The 18,821-nt window shown below is 41.6% G+C and overlaps 1 protein-coding gene across 3 annotated transcripts in view; it reads left to right on the plus strand.

Annotated features, from left to right (window-relative positions):
- The first annotated feature begins 2,408 nt into the window (after positions 1–2,408).
- LOC142651986 (ATP-binding cassette sub-family B member 5-like) overlaps positions 2,409–18,821 on the plus strand; it is a 69,134-nt gene continuing 52,721 nt past the window's right edge. For 2 of the 3 annotated variants that reach the window (XM_075827314.1, XM_075827315.1), the window contains exons 1-2: positions 4,040–4,113; positions 17,542–17,663. In XM_075827314.1, coding sequence (XP_075683429.1) covers positions 4,051–4,113; positions 17,542–17,663 — 185 coding nt within the window. In that variant the 5' untranslated portion in view covers positions 4,040–4,050. Of the gene's footprint in view, positions 2,491–4,039; positions 4,114–17,541; positions 17,664–18,821 lie in introns of those variants that run through there. The other variant, XM_075827317.1, reaches the window with a different exon arrangement.

Below are 18,821 nucleotides of genomic sequence, written 5' to 3' on the forward strand. Positions count from 1 at the left end.
GGGGTCAGAGAGCAGGTCACGAGGAAGAGGGAAACAGCAAGAAGTGAGCTGATTGGGTGGACAGTACAGTGGGCGGGGCTGGGTCTCGTAAGATGAGTGGATTCATCTATCATTCATTTTCCACACTCTAGTTCCCCCTCCACGCAATGACTCTCTGACAGCTGCGCTGCCACCAATGCTTTAAGCTACATTACTGGGTCTCTTTTGTACCACAGCAGGGACCCAGCAATGTAGAGCAATCATTGCAGCGCTAGTGTGGTGAGGGGGGCCTGCGGGCCCCCCTAGCTACGGGGCCCGGTCGCAGTTGCGACCCCTATAGCTACGCCACTGGTATTATTATAGTAATGTAGTATTGTTATAGTAATGTAGTATTATGGTAATGTAGTATTATTATAGTAATGTAGTATTGTTATATTAATGTGGTATTATAGTAATGTAGTTTTGTTATAGTAATGTAGTATTATTATAGTAATGTAGTATTATAGTAATGTAGTATTATTATAGTAATGTAGTATTATAGTAATGTAGTATTATTATAGTAATGTAGTATTGTTATAGTAATGTAGTATTGTTATAGTAATGTAGTATTGTTATAGTAATGTAGTATTGTTATATTAATGTGGTATTATAGTAATGTGGTATTATAGTAATGTAGTATTATAGTAATGTAGTATTGTTATAGTAATGTAGTATTGTTATAGTAATTCAAATAATTAACTGATTAACAATAATTTTTTATCGTATCAAATTTGAAAGTAATGCGGCCCGTCATTTTAAATATTTTTCTATCTACGGCCCATTTACCCGAACGGGTTAGAGACCCCTGTCTTAAAGCTATTAGAGCCCTTGCCTTGGGCAGCCACCCAAATCTGGGAAATATATGGTATTAGAGAGCAGTTTGTGATATAATTCTGTCTAACCACAGCCTCCAACGCTGAGTGGCAATCTATATCAGTCTGGTTTTGAGAAATACATAGTCTCCAGGGCATATTTAGTCATATAGACAAAGATAATAGATCCAAACCAATTCTCAGGCAATTGACAACAGTCTTATCAGTATCAATTAAGGATAAGGGTAGAAACACATGTGGCCAAAAACAGATTTGACCTGCAGTTTTATCGCACATCAGCGTGGTTTTCAAATAATTCTTAACAATCGTGCAGTTTTGCAGGTAAAATTTCTATGCACCTTCAATACCACATGGCCATTAACAATCATTGTGATGTAATATGATATAAATCAATTTGTTGTCAAATCAATTTAATGCAAAATTGCATGTAGGTGCGTTATTCTGCGGCCTCCGCGTGTGGCTCTATCCTAACAGGTTGATCTTGATGGCGTTTTTTAACCTTGCAAATGATGGTAACATGTTCTGCTCAGTTTAAACTGGTTTTGGATTGTGATGTCACCCCAGATTTACAACTCATTGTAAAACAACAAGTTCAGACATTGCAGGAGCCATGGCATTATGTCAAAATGAATCACAGAAGCCTTACTGTTCCCATCATTAAAGGGGTTATGTGGGGAGTGAAAAGTATTAGCAGTGTGCAAGCAGTAGCACAGAGATTACATAGAGTACAGCGGGGCCGGTCACATGATGAAGAGTCGTATCGTCATGAAGGAAGACTGAACAACTAGACTTCCGGTCCCGCGCCAGCGCTATAAAAATCTATTCAAATCTCATAATCAGTGCCATGGGGACCAGAATGTATATTAGCGAGTGTACTCACATACTGCAGTGAGTACACTGCTAATACTTTTCAATTGACCTGCAGTCCGTTTTTTTAAAATCCCCAACAGGTCAATTTATGCTCTGGAAGATGCACAGATTTGTTTTCAATTTTCCACACTATTCAATAATAGAAGAAAAAATCTTAAATATCAAACTTGTCAATTTGCCAGCACTTAGATGTCACCGTACTGCCACCTCAAAAAAATATATCCTACAAGGTAGCTACTGAAAAATAACCTTTAATCATTAACATTAAAAGATATGGATGTACAATGCGAACAGCACAAACAAAAGATGTCGGGAGCATAACATATCAGCACCCTATTGATACCACTGTGGGGAAGTGTCTTTGTCGATTTATTCACTTAACCCTGTTGTACGCCTGGTATGTCTCACAAGTTGCGAACTAACTTATTATTATTTTTGTGTATTGTGACCTTTGACCCCAGACACGCCCAAAGCCTATATGAATGTGGCAACCTTTTATATCCCGTGATGAATCCCATGACGGAAGAAACGCGTTGTGAATGGTAGAGTATTGTACAGGATCTTTATAGACTAAAGAGCGGGCTTGGTAAGCCGGTCTTACCTCTATAGTGTCAGTGACAGGAGTGAATATCTTGCCTGTTGTTCTTTTAGGAGTAGAGTGAAAAAGGGACGGCTGTGTTCCTCTCTATTCAGACCTGCTGTGGTTTTCTGGAGCCATCCTGTGACCCACTCTGACAGGGACAGGGCCTGTATCCGCGCAAGAAGTCTGGTAAGATCCACCCATTTTCAATATATTTTCTTTCTTGACATAAATTGTTTTGATCTGTACTGGATGAAGCTTGAGAAAGGCTCCTTTGAGCTGGGCTGAAACGTTGCAGAAATGAATAAAGTCCACTTGATTTTTCACTAACTAGGCCGGAGTGCTGCCATTTTTGCTGCCATATCCTATACCTTATTTGGTTACTGGATCGGTGTTCAAGGGCTTGCACCCGGCTTCTTTATTGTTACACAGTGCTGCTTTCGCTTTATTTCTGTATGTATGTATGTATGTATGTATGTATGTATCTATCTATCTATCTATCTATCTATCTATCTATCTATCTATCTATCTATCTATCTATCTATCTATCTATCTATCTATCTATCTATCTATCTATCTATCATCTATCTCTGTATATTTAAACTGCTTAGTTCCATATGTGTGACCTTGTATATGCAGATAAGTACTGTCATGATGTATACTACAAATTATTTACAATGATCTTAAAGGGAATGTGACGCTAGAAAAAATTGTTTTTTTTTTTTTAGTTAAACAATTAGTGTATAGGTGATTAAACATTGTTCTAATTTTTTTAATTTTTTTCACGAGTCAGGAAATATTATAAATTAGATTCTAATTTATAATTTTTCCCAGTGCTGGTCACTAGATGGAGCAATTCCCAAAATTGCAGCATTGCATGTGGTAAAGCAACCACATTGCTTTATGCTGCAAATTTTGAGAAAACTCACTCACTCTAGTGAGCTCTCAGAATCCCCCCCCCCTCCTTTATCCTGGCTAGTGCCGGGAGAAACGAGGGGATTGAACGGTCAAACCTCCTACACTGTGTGTCGCCCACACAGTAAAACACTTACATACACAGAAAAAACTTACCTGCTCCAGTCGCCGCCGCTCCCTCCGGTCCGTCCGCTCCGTCTGCTACCGCCGCTCCAAGTGCACAAGTCCGGAAGCCGCGACCGGAAGTAGTAATCTTACTGTCCGGCCGCGACTTCCGGTCTACAGGAAAATGGCGCCGGACGGCGCACAGTTCAACTTGGACTGTGTGGGAGCGGCGCATGCACCCTTCCCACACAGACGGCGTACAGCATAGTGGATCGAACGGGCCCCGTTCGCATTCACTATGGGACTGTAGCTGCCGTATTCCATGTCTGTATGTGTCGTTAATCGACACATACAGAAATGGAAAAAAAATGGCAGCCCCCATAGGGAAGAAAAAGTGTAAAAATAAAAAAAAGTAAAACACAAACACACAAATAAATATTAAAGTTTTTAATAAAGCACTAAAATCAAACTGATGTAAAAAAATTTTTTTTCGTGACACTGTTCCTTTAATGTAAGTATTTTGGATTTTAATAATCCATCGGGCTAGCTTTGCTTAGATTTCTGCTTCCGTATGTGTCGTAGTATAATGTCTACTTTGAAGATGAATCAGCGCCATGTGCTACGACAGAGTTTTATTAAATGAAATTTTACTCCAGGGCACAACTCCTCCCTTCTTCTCTGACTAACTCCTCAGAGCTCACACAGCCGGGAATGTATAATCCAGACATCATGATGGCTGCTAACAGGAGGTGGAGGACGAGGAGAAGGAGGGGGAGAACCATTCGCTCAGGGGTAAGAGGATGGCAGCACAAGAGTTAAACTATGTAGTAGGTCACAGTCAGCCAGCAACAATACTGACAATACTGACAGGGATAGTGAATATTAGGCAGCAATAAGAAATATGATGCAATCATTTAGCAATTTCCTGTAAAGTGGGTGACACGAAAATGTCAGCTAGAAAGAAATGACCGAGAGTCTACATCGAAGCTGACAACCATTTCTAAGAACTATTAGGCTATAACCAAAATAATACACGGTGACCTTTTACTCTGACGTTATAAATATAAAAGTTCTGTGACTTCTACTTGAACCTATTCTACAATTTTCAGCTTAAAGACTTAAAGGTGTTTCAAGAATTTTACCAAAGCCTCTGAAATATTAGAATGGGAAACTTTTGATATACTTACCTGACTAATTGTTCTCCATTTCCCTTGTTTGATATGTTGTAGGATGATGTGTTAGCCGTAGTGATGAAAGTCACATGACCATTGACCATGGTGGACAATCGCTGCCTGTCGGGGTGACGTTTCGTCCACGATGACATAGCCACGGCAGTCAGTAATTGGTCACTGTGGTCTCGTGATTATGATTGACACGTCATCACACACAGACATGGTGGGAGGATACAGGTGATAGGTGGTGGGGGAATGGAGAATAACTGGTAAAGTTCTTCTTCTATTTTAGTTCCTACAGAAAAAAATTGTGTGGTACCATGTTAGCCAGAAATCTTAATGTAATGTTAAATACATTTTGTGTCAAAAAAGACAAAAATATTATAGAAATTATACATTTATGGGCTAACCAAAGAAATTATATTTGTAAGCTTTCAGAGCACAAAGGCCCCTTTCATCAGGTAAGTTTACAAATGAATAACTGAGAGAAGAGAGCAGTATTTAATAGATTTTACACAAAGATATTGTACTAAAGATGGAAGGGCAATAGAGGTGATGACTTAAGGCCCTTTTACATGGGCAGATGATCGGGGGAACGAAACTATCCCAATTTTGTCCTGTTAAGCCACGCCTCTAACCCCACAAATCCCCGCCTGTACACAAACAGTTCAGCCCTCACTGTATAATTCCCCCATAGTGCCTCCACACAGTATTCTGCCCTCAGAGTGCCCCTACAGTATAATGCCCGCATACTGCCTCCCCACACTATAGTGCTCCCCCACAGAATAATGCATCCATAGCGCCTGCCCCATAGGGCCCCCACACAGTATAATGCCCCTCATACAGTATAATGCCCCCACACACAGTGTAATGCCCCCATAGTGCCCCCACATAGTATTCTGCCCTCAGAGTGCCCCCTATAGTATAATGCCTGCATACTGCCTCCCCACACTATAGTGCCCCATCACAGTATAATGCCTCCATAGTGCCTGCCCCCATAGGGCCTCCACACACAGTATAATGCCCCTCATACAGTATAATGCCCCCACACACAGTGTAATGCCCCCAAAGTGCTTCCCCACACAGTATAATGCCCCATAACTGTCCTATATGGTATAATGCCCCTATAGCTGCCACCCACAGATTGTACCTACCTAGTGCCTAACAAAAATAATAAAATAAACACTCAGCTAGCCCAGTTCCCACAATGAGTGGAGGAGATCTCTCAGCAGATTGCTCCCTGCTCCACAATTATGTTGAACTGTATCTATGTCCTGAGGATGCAGATGCAATTGACACCGGGACATGCCACTAGCCGCCTGGGACAGCAGGACACCGCTTGGAATCTGGGACTGATCATCTCGATCCGGGATGTTTGGGATGTATGGTTTAGACTTAAAAAATACGTGCAAAATCTGCAGCAAATTTGCACTGTATGAGCAAGGCCTTATTGTGTAACCTACACGGACACATAATAATAGCATGTTCACACAGGTTTTTGTTGAAGCTGAAAAAAAGTCTCTGAATCTGCCTCCTATTTTCCAGGCTGATTTTCAATGCCGATTTACAAATGCATGCTGTTTAACATGCCGTTTTTGCTCTTTTCAGCGCAAAAAACTGTGCCCAAGCAAGTCGGTTCTATTTTTCAGATTCCCATTGCTTTCAATAGGAATGTGTGGCACGGAATCCACGACAGCAAATCTCCTGTTTTTTTTTCACTCCCTCCAAATACAAAAGTTGAATCTAGATATATAATATCAGATTCAAGACTAATGCATAGATACGGTTCAAGAACCAAGCTCAGTACATAAATACAGTACCAGAACCAAGCTCAACATATATATATATATACAGCACCAGAACAAAGCTCAGTACATATATACATCACCAGAACAAAACTCAGTACATATATAGAGCACCAGAACCAAGCTCTGTACATAAATACAGTACTAGAACCAAGTTCAGTACATATATACAGCACAAGAACCAAGTGGAGTACATATGTACAGCACCAGAACAAAATTCTGTGCGTAAATACAGTACCACAACCAAGCTCAGTACATATATACAGCATCAGCACAAAGCTCATAACATAAATACAGAAGCAGAACAAAGTTCAGTACATATATACAGCACCAGCCAGAACAAAGCTCAGTACATATATACAGCACCAGAACCAAGCTCAGCACATATACATATCACCAGAACCAAGCTCAGTACATAAATAAAACACCAGAACAAAGCTCAGTACATACAGTGAAGGAAATAAGTATTTGAGCCCTTGCTGATTTTGTAAGTTTGCCCACTGTCAAAGACATGAACAGTCTAGAATTTTTAGGCTAGGTTAATTTTACCAGTGAGAGATAGATTATATATATAAAAAAAAAAAGAAAATCACATAGTCAAAATTATATAGATTTATTTACATTGTGCCCAGAGAAATAAGTATTTGATCCCTTTGGCAAACAAGACTTAATACTTGGTGGCAAAACCCTTGTTGGCAAGCACAGCAGTCAGACATTTTTTGTAGTTGATGATGAGGTTTGCACACATGTTAGATGGAATTTTGGCCCACTCCTCTTTGCAGATCATCTGTAAATCATTAAGATTTCGAGGCTGTCGCTTGGCAACTCGGATCTTCAGCTCCCTCCATAAGTTTTCGATGGGATTAATGTCTGGAGACTGGCTAGGCCACTCCATGACCTTAATGTGCTTCTTTTTGAGCCACTCCTTTGTTGCCTTGGCTGTATGTTTCGGGTCATTGTCATGCTGGAAGACCCAGCCACGAGCCATTTTTAATGTCCTGGTGGAGGGAAGGAGGTTGTCACTCAGGATTTGACGGTACATGGCTCCATCCATTCTCCCATTGATGCGGTGAAGTAGTCCTGTGCCCTTAGCAGAGAAACACCCCCAAAACATAATGTTTCCACCTCCATGCTTGACAGTGGGGACGGTGTTCTTTGGGTCATAGGCAGCATTTCTCTTCCTCCAAACACGGCGAGTTGAGTTAATGCCAAAGAGCTCAATTTTAGTCTCATCTGACCACAGCACCTTCTCCCAATCACTCTCAGAATCATCCAGATGTTCATTTGCAAACTTCAGACGGGCCTGTACATGTCCCTTCTTGAGCAGGGGGACCTTGCGGGCACTGCAGGATTTTAATCCATTACGGCGTAATGTGTTACCAATGGTTTTCTTGGTGACTGTGGTCCCAGCTGCCTTGAGATCATTAACAAGTTCCCCCCGTGTAGTTTTCGGCTGTGCTCTCACCTTCCTCAGGATCAAGGATACCCCACGAGGTGAGATTTTGCATGGAGCCCCAGATTGATGTCGATTTACAGTCATTTTGTATGTCTTCCATTTTCTTACTATTGCACCAACAGTTGTCTCCTTCTCACCCAGCGTCTTACTTATGGTTTTGTAGCCCATTCGAGCCTTGTGCAGGTCTATGATCTTGTCCCTGACATCCTTAGAAAGCTCTTTGGTCTTGCCCATGTTGTAGAGGTTAGAGTCAGACTGATTAATTGAGTCTGTGGACAGGAGTCTTTTATACAGGTGACCATGTAAGACAGCTGTCTTTAATGCAGGCACCAAGTTGATTTGGAGCGTGTAACTGGTCTGGAGGAGGCTGAACTCTTAATGGTTGGTAGGGGATCAAATACTTATTTCTCTGTGCACAATCCAAATAAATATATATAATTTTGACTATGTGATTTTCTTTTTTTTTTTTATATAATCAATCTCTCACTGGTAAAATTAACCTTGCCTAAAAATTCTAGACTGTTCATGTCTTTGACAGTGGGCAAACTTACAAAATCAGCAAGGGATCAAATACTTATTTCCTTCACTGTATATACAACACCAGAACCAAGCTGAGTACCTATATACATCAATAGAACCAACAGAGGCAGAGTCGAAAGAGGCAGAGAACTTTCCCACAGCCCATTATAAAGTTATCTTGGCCAGCTCTCACATGTGACCTTGGCTAATTAGGGGAACAAGGCCATGGCCACTCTCCCCCCCCCCCCTTTTAAAGCGAACTTACCCTCAGTCAAAGGCTAACTGATTTAATCTGGCTGGTAAAACAGCAGATTTATGATTCTCCCTTGGCAAGTGTTAGTTAAGGGTGTATATGGAATTCATTGTCTTTAACAAGGATGACCCATCAAGGGTACCCCTTGTCTCCACTCTTATTCTCCCTAATAGACAAGACCCGGGCATTCAGGGAATTCGGTATACTACGGAATGCAAAATAATTTAGCTATGTCATGTTGTTCATTGGAGAATCAAACTTTTTTTATTATGGATAACTATGGAAGTTATTGAAACATATGCAGGATTCTCACGTCTTTATTATTTGGGGAAAAGCTATATTGCTACCATTGAGTTGGAGCTTGAATATGGGAAATTTTAAAATAGGTTAATAGGGATGGATGACAGCTTTAAACACCTAGAAATTCATATTTCCAAGGATATATGTAAGTTTGTCTTTTTAAATGTTATCCCCTCGTTAGAGATTTTAGAGCAAAGATTAAGATCCTGTTTGCTTTGATCATTAAAATGATCTTACTCCCTCAGCTTATGTATGTTCTGTCCAGCTCTCCTGTATGGCTTCCCACAAATGTTTTTAATATTGTGGAAGGCATTTAATTGGTTGTCTAAAAGACCTAATATAAAACAATCGGTATTACAGAATGACTTTAGTAAATGCGGTCTTTCTCCCCGTAATGTGACACTTTATTATTTGGTAGCTCAGTTCAAAAATATGGTGGAATGAGATAAGTGGATTGTGAATAGGAACTTGTTATGTAAATTGGGACTTGGAAATGTGTATAATGTGGTAGAATGGTTACAGAATGGGGTATTTTTATTAAGGGAGTTAAGATTGAGATTTTTTTATATGCAATTTAAATCAGAAGTAGTTCGTTTCGTGTCCGATTTGGTCAAGCCAGGCGTCAGATTTGATTCGGCCTAAACAAAGTCCTATCAAATCGAAAGTGCCCTGATTGCCCTGAAAAGTCGTGTTTCACACTCTGAGGTCTTTTACGACTGCATCCCACCCCTTTCAAGCTCTTTAATGCAAAGATAGCTATAGTATTATAAAAGTGACAGCAGGAATACACTATATGAACGAAAGAATTGGGAGTATATAGAAGAGATTGACATCCCATTCTAAATTTATAGGCATTATTATTGAATTTGTCCCCTATTTTGCAGCTAAAACAGCTTCCTTCCTGGGAAGGCTTTCTAGAAGATTTTGTAGCATGTCTGTGGGAATTTTTGCCATTCATCCAGAAGAGCATTTGTAAGGTCAGGCACTGATGTTGGCCTGGCACGCAATCTCCGCTTAAGTTCATCCCAAAGGTGTTCCATGGTGTTCAGGTGAGGGCTCCGTGTGGCCAGTTAAGTTCTTTCACACCAAACTCACCCAACCATGCCTTTATGGACCTTGCATTGTGCACTGAGGCACTGTCATGCTGGAACAGAAAAAAGCCTTCCCCAAACTATTCCCACAAAGTTGGAAGCATTCAATTGACCGAAATGTCTTGGTATGCTGAAGCATTAAGATTTACCTTCACTGGAACTAATAGACTTAGACCAACCCCTGAAAAACAACTCCATAGTATTATCCCTCCTCTACCAAACTTAGGTAGGTAATGATCTTCTGGCATTGGCCAAGCCCAGACTCGTCTATACCACTGCCAGATAGAGAAGCGGGATTTATCACTGCACAGAACACATTTCCACTGCTCCAGAGTCCAGTAGTGGCTTTAAACTACTCCATCCAACGCTTAGCATTGTGCTTGGTTATGTAAGGCTTGCATGCAGCTGCTCGTCCATGGAAACCCATTCGGTGATCCTGCTCTGTAACTTTACGAAGTCTGCCACTTCGTGGCTGAGGTGCTGTGGTTCTTAAACGCTTCCACTTTGCAACAATACCACTCACAGATCATAGAATATCGAGGACAGAAGAAATTTCACGAACTGACTTTTTCAACAGCGGAATTCCATTACAGTATCACGCTCTAACTTTGTGAGATCTTTAGAATGACCCATTCTTTCACAAGTGTTTGTAAAGGCAGACCGCATGACTAGGGGCTTGATTTAAAACACCTGTGGCAATAAGACTTAAAACTCAATTCAATGATTAAGAGGTGTGTCCTAATACTTTTGTCCATATTTAGTAACAAACTGCCTGTTTAAAAACACACTGCACGATCAAATTTTTTATGGTTTCTAAATTAAAATAGTCACTTATACACAGACTGAAGTATAACGGCGCTGTATAAATGCTTGACACAGAACAATAAACCAATTTTTGGTGGCACTATTATTAGCAATTATAAGCAAAAACAACTAGTGACATCACGTCTGTGATGGCACACTATTAGAACCAGGATTTAAATTTAAATTAGATCTATTTGTTTTTTAAAAATTGTCACTTGGATACAATGGAAACAACAGTGCTTTATAGGTGCCTGATGTAGAAAAATGCACCAATTTTTAGTGGCACTATTAGATATATGCAAAACAATAAGTGATGTCACATCTGTCACATCTGTTTCAGAAAGCAGCACCAGGATTCATATTATTGAATAAGATTTGTGAATGATGTGATGAAGATTGGTGATTCACAAATTTATGTAAGAATTGTATTGCTGCAGCAGCACTCACTAACAGCAATGATGGCCTGTCTAACTAACACACTGACACAGGCTGACTCCTATCTCTCCCTAAAATCTATCTCTTTAACAAAATATTGTAAATCTAACTATTCTCTTCTCCACAATATAAAAAAAAAACACACTAACACTATTCCTGGAGGAGCATTTCCTAGTTGGACTGTTTATAGTGGCTATGACTCATACGACTGTCATTCCACTGAGACATCAGGGACTCACACCTGTACCCTATGTGGTTGGCTGTGCTAGGGAGAAGACTGCCTGCAAGGCAACATGGGGAATCTCGTCGGGTCACCGCATGAGGTCATGTGATCCTTTTTCTCTGTCTTCTTGTTTTCTTCTGATATGTAAAATGGCAGCCGGTACGAATTCCAAAAGATTTGCATTCGGGAAAATCAAAAACTTTTGAGAAAGTTGCAACAAATTTGATTTGTGTTAAATCGATTCATGCATCTCTAATCAGGAGGTCTACTATGAACCTAAAAATACTCAAACACAAATTTTGAAGGGTGAGTTAGGATTACTCTTATCTGGGAGAATAGGAATTTACCGCAGTTGCAAGTTTTGTATTATCCTTTTGGATAAATAGGGGCTAGAATACATAGTTACATAGTTAGTACGGTTGAAAAAAAGACACATGTCCATCAAGTTCAACCAAGGGATGGGAAAAGGGAAGATAACATTTCTACACATAGGAGCTAATATTTTTTTGTTCTAGGAAATTATCTAAGCCTTTTTTAAAACCATCTACTGTCCCTACTATGACCAGCTCCTGCGGTGACTATTCCATTGATTCACAGTTCTCACAGTAAAGACGGCTTGTCGCCTCTGCAGCTTGAACCTTTTTTTCTCCACATGGAGGGAGTGCCCCCTTGTTTTTTGAGGGGGGTTTTACATGGAACAGGATTTCACCATATTTTTTGTATGTGCCATTATTATATTTATATAAATTAATCATGTCCCCCCTTAGTTATCTTTTTTCAAGGCTAAATAACTTAGATTCTCCAAGCCCCTTATTAGCTTCGTTGGTCTTCTTTGTATTTATTCCAACTCCAGGGCATCCTTTCTATGAACTGGAGCCCAGAACTGAACTGCAAATTCTAGATGAGGCCTCACTAATGCTTTGTAAAGTGGTAATATTACATCCCTGTCCCACAAGTCCATGCCTCTTTTAATACATGACAATATCTAGCTGGCCTTTGAAGCAGCTGATTGACATTGCATGATGTTATTTAGTTTATGATTTACAAGTACACCCAGATCCTTCTCAACATGTGAATCCCCCAGTGTAGCTCCCCCCTAGGACATATGATGCATGCCGGTTGTTGGTAGCCAGATGCATAACTTTACATTTATCTACATTGAACTTCATTTGCCAACTGGATGCTCAAACAAATCCGCTTGCAATTCACAAACATCTTCCACAGACTGAACTATATAACATAGCTTGGTGTCAAAAATCTAAAGAGTGCTATTAATCCCATCCTACATTGTTAAATATTTTTTATAGGGGCACTTAAAAATCTCTTATTTCCCCACGTAGGGAATATGAGATTAAAAATTAAAACATGTTATATTATGTATACACGACAACAAATTTTCTAGGGTTAGATCACGGAATCTGTGAGAGATTTTTCTCTATGATAAACATAAAGGGTTCCTTTTAATAATTAATAACATTTTGAGAGGTAACTTTGAAAAGAGGGGTTTCCCAAAAAAATTAAGAATTGGAGCTAGGGCCGACTTTTGGGGTGTGCGACCTCTGCCATCACACAGGGTGCATCTCTCCAGCAGGTGGAAGGGGGCGTTGCACTAGCTCCCTTCCCCTGCTTGTGTTTCTGAAGCGCCCAGGACCAGCGACTGCAGCTGCCTTTCCGCCCGGGCGCTCCTTCTCTGCTAATTGTAACTACCGCTGTAGCAGCCACAGCATCTGCTATGGTGTCTGCGGCATGAGGGGGCCCCTGCCGCCCGAAGGGACGGCCCCCATGCCTGGTGGCGACAGGATCCCTGCACAGGCTGGCGTGATCCAGTGATGTCATCATGCAAGGATCTTGTCGGCATAGTGGAGCAGCTCCATTTGTTGTGTAATTTTTTGGTTTTATTTGTTCGGGGGCACTGTCTACAAGGGGGAGGTGGGGGGCTGTATGGCACTGTCTACAATGAGGAAGTGGGGGGATGTATGCCACTATCTACAAGGTAGAGGTGGGGGCTGTATGACCCTGTCTACAAGGGGAAGGTGGGGACTGTATGGCACAGTCTATAAGGGGGAGGTGGGGGGCTGTATGGCATAATCTATAAAGGGGAGGTGGGGGCACTATCTACAAGGGGGGACTGTGTGTGGAACCAATGGGAGGGGGTACATTATACTGTGGGGGCCCACTAATGGGGCATTTTACTGTGTGGGGGCCACTAAGGGGACATGCTACAAAGGTTATAAAAAATGCTTGACATACCTTGGGTAAAAATTTTTTTTTTTTAAAGAAGGTTTTCTCTCAAATCTGGTTCTTCTGGTAAAGTCCTTCAGAATGCATTAATATTATGCACTGTGGGACAGATTGGCATCATTGCTGCATTGAACATTCTTTTCGTCACTTACTTGTTTCATGTGCTGTCATGTTTTAGCTTCTTTGTGACAAGAATGTTCAGGTCTGCCATGTCAGCTGGGGTTAGTGTGACATTAAACAGGGAATGTTTGCCCAAGGAATATTTTTTCAATATAATGACGGATATTTGAGATGGAGTGAGCAGAATCTACAGGGGAAAAGTTAGGCTTTCAGATGAGAATGAGATTCAACTTGAGCTAAAATAGAGTTAATTCATTGTATTGTAGAATGTAAAGCAGTGACCTTACTATAGCTGTGATTGATCACGTGACTAGAGCTTTGATCATGTCAGCCCATTGGTGTCAAATAGAAGATGAAGGTTATTAATGTCTAAATACTTGGAAAAAGTTGTCTTTGAATCTTGTGAAAGTAATAGTTTTCTGGCACACAATGAAAGTAGAGAGAAAAAAGCCGCTGTCACGGTTTGTGGGTATGTGGACCCACTAGGCCGCACACGCCATAGCAGGGAGGCAGCTGGCCAAACAACAGGGAACCCCAGCAATACAAAGCCCCGCACAAGGGTACCTGGATAGTCCAGACAGTATCCGCAGCCCTGGCATGACTGGAGGTGGGTGCAGCAGGTAACGCCAGACGTGGCGGATGACAGCAGGTGCCGCAGGTTGCGCCAGACGTGGCGAATCCCTCTGGACGTGGCAGAAGAGACAGGATGTGGCGGATGATACAGGACATGGCAAACAATGGCAGGTGCAGTAGACACGACTCCAACTAGTAGGCACAGGAACAAGAACACAGCACGGGATACAGGAACAGGTAACAAGGCACGGGTAACAACTGGAACGGGAAACACTAAGGGACCATTTGCAAGACAGACTTGTGATATACTAACAACATTTAGGCAAGGATCAGAAGGGCTGAGGCCTTCTTGTAGTCCAGGAAATCATGGGAGTTGATGATGAAGATTTTCTTCATGTGCGTGCGCTGACCCTTTAAAAGCAGGCACGAGCGTGCGCGCGCACCCTACGGGACACAGCGGACAGGAGCGGAAGTGAGTGCTGACGTCTCCTAGGAAGGAGATGGGAACCAGCGCTCACAGATCCATGGCTGCGGGCGTCAGGAGGTGAATAGACCCGATGGCCCGCGGCCATGGACTCTACAGCCGCACTCACCCGGTCTGACGTAGAAAATTATTTAATGCTTGTAAAAAAGGTGTGGGGGGAAGATGAAGACAGTGTCAGGCAACAGCTGTTTTGCGTACAATGGTTTCTCAAGCCCTTCCGTTTTCTGGATTGTTCTTTATCTTGCCAACTAAGTATTTTCTCTCAGATTTAATATTATAATTTTTGCACTGCTCAGGCTACACTGTTTTCAGAACTCCTATAGACGTAACTGACAGGTACAGAACCAGCGTAGCACGCGAGCTATGCTGTTTCCGTAACTGCCATTCACTTCCATGGGAGTTACACAAACAACGTAGCTCAGCGAGCTACACTGTTTTCCTAATTTCCAACCATGTAAACCCGGAAATTACGAAGTGGCCCTGGAGACAGTGGGAACCGAGAAAGGTAGAAAGGGCCCCGTTCGAGAGATAGGCACGGGGCCCAGAGGTGGGACCCGCGTCTATCTGGCATTTATGGCATATCCTGAAGGATGTGTCATAAATGTCACTGATGGGCAAACGCTTTAAGAGAATCTAAGTGCTGAGTGCAGAGTGCTTTCTATGTCAATAACATTATACCCAGACTGACCCAGGCTTGTAATGTGGAAATAAGCATACAGTATATAGAAAATATAAATTTAGGACTGATCGTGAATAAAGCCCCAACTTATCAAAGTAAGTTTAATAAATCAGCAAAGCCCATCAGATACAATTAATGCAAAATAATTATATATATCAAATTAATCCATAAAGGAGACACTTTTGGTATATGTCTAGACTACAGATGTCTATGGATATAATAAAGTATACGTTTGAAAACCTACATTTTTTATTCCAGACAGATGTTGCCAACTGTTTGTGAAACCGTGGTGTGAATTGAGTCTTATAATTATTTACACTAGTAAAGTTTTTTAAATGTATTCTATAATTCTTACATCACAATCAATGTCTTCATTATTATCTGGGTTTTGTCACTGCATTACCATTTGCAAAATTATGGCAGTGATTTGTAGGTTACTTGACAGTAATACATTCATTTTCTTTCAAAATATTTGATCTCTGGTTGGCTAGAGAACAGTAACACTGCAAGCATCTAAGATTATAGCATATATTATATATATATATTTTGCAATGTCATTCATATCTCAATTCAAAAAGATTGAAAAAAATGAACATAACGATAATTCTGATACATTTAGACTCATCTGTAAAGCATTAGTTAAAGAGAACCTTTCACCTCCCCATACATGTGCAGCTGAGTGCAGCATGTAATGGGAAGGGCTGCACAAACCCTGGGGCACTTTAAAAAAAAATTCTACCCTCCTCCGTTATTTAGATATCGGTGCCGTTATATTTGGCGCCCGATATTTAAATAACCCCCTGAACTGTCAATGGGGCATGTAATGGCACTTGAAAATGCCTTCATAGAGGAGGTGAAACTTTGTGGTTCCATGTTGGATGAATAAATTCACTTTATTTGAGTGCTGCTTCACGTTCTCTTTTTTGGATATCCAACACATAAGGAGAGGTCACTTCTTTATCTTTGAAGCCCTGCACCAGCCTAGTCAGGCATTTGTTCACAGTGCTGCTCCTATCCTTTGCTTTTTTCTAATGGCAAGGGGGCGTGTAACACGGCTGTGACACTGTCCAATCAACTACAGACTGCGTCACAGCAAGAGCTGGAGAGAGGAGAGCGTGTGCACGCGCACGCTCTCACTCTCACTCTTCAGCTCTCGGCAGACAAGGACAAGACTGATCTCTCACGAGAGATCACACAGTCTTGTACTTGTCTGCCAAACTGGCAAGGGGGCATGTTTCTGCTACGGACAGTGCAAGAGCTGAAGAGGAGAGCGCAAGAGATCACAGTCTTGTCATTGTCTGCCGAGAGCTGAAGTGAGAGCGTGCGCGCGCATGTGCACTCTCCTCTCTCCAGCTCTTTCACTGTCCGTAGCAGAGCCATGCCCCCTTGCCAGTTTGGCAGACCAGTACAAGACTGTGTGCAGACAGACAGAGCACACACTCTCCTCTCTCCAGCTCTAGAAGTGACGCAGTCCGTAGCTGATTGGACAGTGTCACAGCCATGCTACACGCCCCCTTGCCAATACACGCCCCATTGACAGTTCAGAGGGTTATTTAAATATCGGGCGACAAATATAAAGGCACCAATATCTAAATAACAGAGGAGTGTAGAGAAAAAATTTAAAGTGCCCCAGGGTTTGTACAGCCTTGCCCATTACATGCTGCACTCAGTTGCACATGTATGGGGAGGTGAAAGGTTCTCTTTAATGTTACAGAAAAGAAAAATAGCAAAAATTAATTTCTGTCTTTAAGGAATGTCACTTTATAAAATGTATGAATATCAGTGTAGAATTTCAATAGCAGGCCTATTTGTGGTTTACTTATGTCAATGACACTGATGAGGGAAACTGAACAATGTTTGCTTCTAAGACAAATTCTAACATTTGTATGATCAGGTTCATATGACCGTAACACGGCCACATTTTAGTGACTGTATGACGGATATATAAATTCATTACTAGTTAAAGAGTTCCATAAATTCATATGATATTAGGTAAGATGAAGTGCAATATCATATTATCAATTCTAGATAACCAAATATTTCTCATTTCTTTTATTCCAAATAGTGGTTTGCTTGGTTGTGCAACTTAAGGGGAAACATGACAAAAGTTCAAGACCCTAACACAAAGGATAATAATAATTATGCCAACACAGAAGCATTACTGGAAGAAGCAAAAGACACTAGCAGGTACAGTAAACACAATTAACAACTATTACATTGCTATGTACAGATTTGAGCAGCTAATATCCAGAGCCGTGTGAAGCACGGACAGCAGCTAGACGGGCTGGGAGTGACTCAATAAGGTGCTGGTAAGTTGTCTCCGGTATCTGGAGACATGCTGACTGCACTGAATCCCACATTTGCTGGAGGGTGCGTGGGGGTAGATCCATAGAGCGAACAAGACGATCGAGGTTGTCCCACAGATGCTCAATTGGGTTCAGGTCTGGCAAATTAGGGGGCCAGGGAAGCACTTGGAAGTCTTGGTCATGCTCTTCCAACAACTGTCGGACATTTCTAGCCGTGTGACATGTTGCATTGACTTGCTTGAAGATTCCTTCTGCTCCATGTAAGACAAACGGCATGTATGGGTGGACATAATCTGCAACGATGGATTCATACGCAAATCGGTTCAGAGTGCCTTCCACATGGATAAGTGGGCCCAGAGAATGCCATGAAAAAATTCCCCAGACCATATCGCTGTCGCCACCAGCTTGTGTTCTCACATCAATGATTGCAGGGTGTTTGTTCTCTGATGTGTCTCGTCTGACACGCCAACTTCCATCCTTTCGATGAAGCAGAAAACGTAACTCATAGAAGGTAACCCTTTGCCAATCATTGGTGGTCCAATTCCAATACTGCCATGCAAATTAAAGCCTTTTTTCCTATGCACCTTTGTTAGCATAGAAGCAGTGACCATCCGTCTGCTTCGGAGCCCCATACTCAGTAGGGTTTGCTGAACTGTTATTTAAGACACACGTCTGGTAGCCCCCTGGTTGATTTTCACTGTGAGCGTGTCGTTCGTCCCTCGCGCACCTTCGTAGCCGATGTTCACCTCTCACATCAATGACACTTGGTGCTCCGCAGTTTCCACGTTGGTTATTCCCAATGGTGCCATTTGTCCACTCACAATACACTTTCAACACAGCAGCACGTGGACTATTCACAAACTGCGCTGTTTGAGAAATATTTCCACCCTGGGCCCGAAAGCCAATAATCATCCCTTTTTGCAACTCTGATAAATCGCACCTTTTACCCATGACAACAATGAGTGATATGTGTTCAGATAGCCTATCGCACACCTTATATACCCAGGAAGCCAGCCCACGCCACATTACTTCCTTCATG

The sequence above is a fragment of the Rhinoderma darwinii genome, chromosome 5 (genome assembly GCF_050947455.1).
Source record: "Rhinoderma darwinii isolate aRhiDar2 chromosome 5, aRhiDar2.hap1, whole genome shotgun sequence".
NCBI classification, from domain to species: domain Eukaryota; kingdom Metazoa; phylum Chordata; class Amphibia; order Anura; family Rhinodermatidae; genus Rhinoderma; species Rhinoderma darwinii.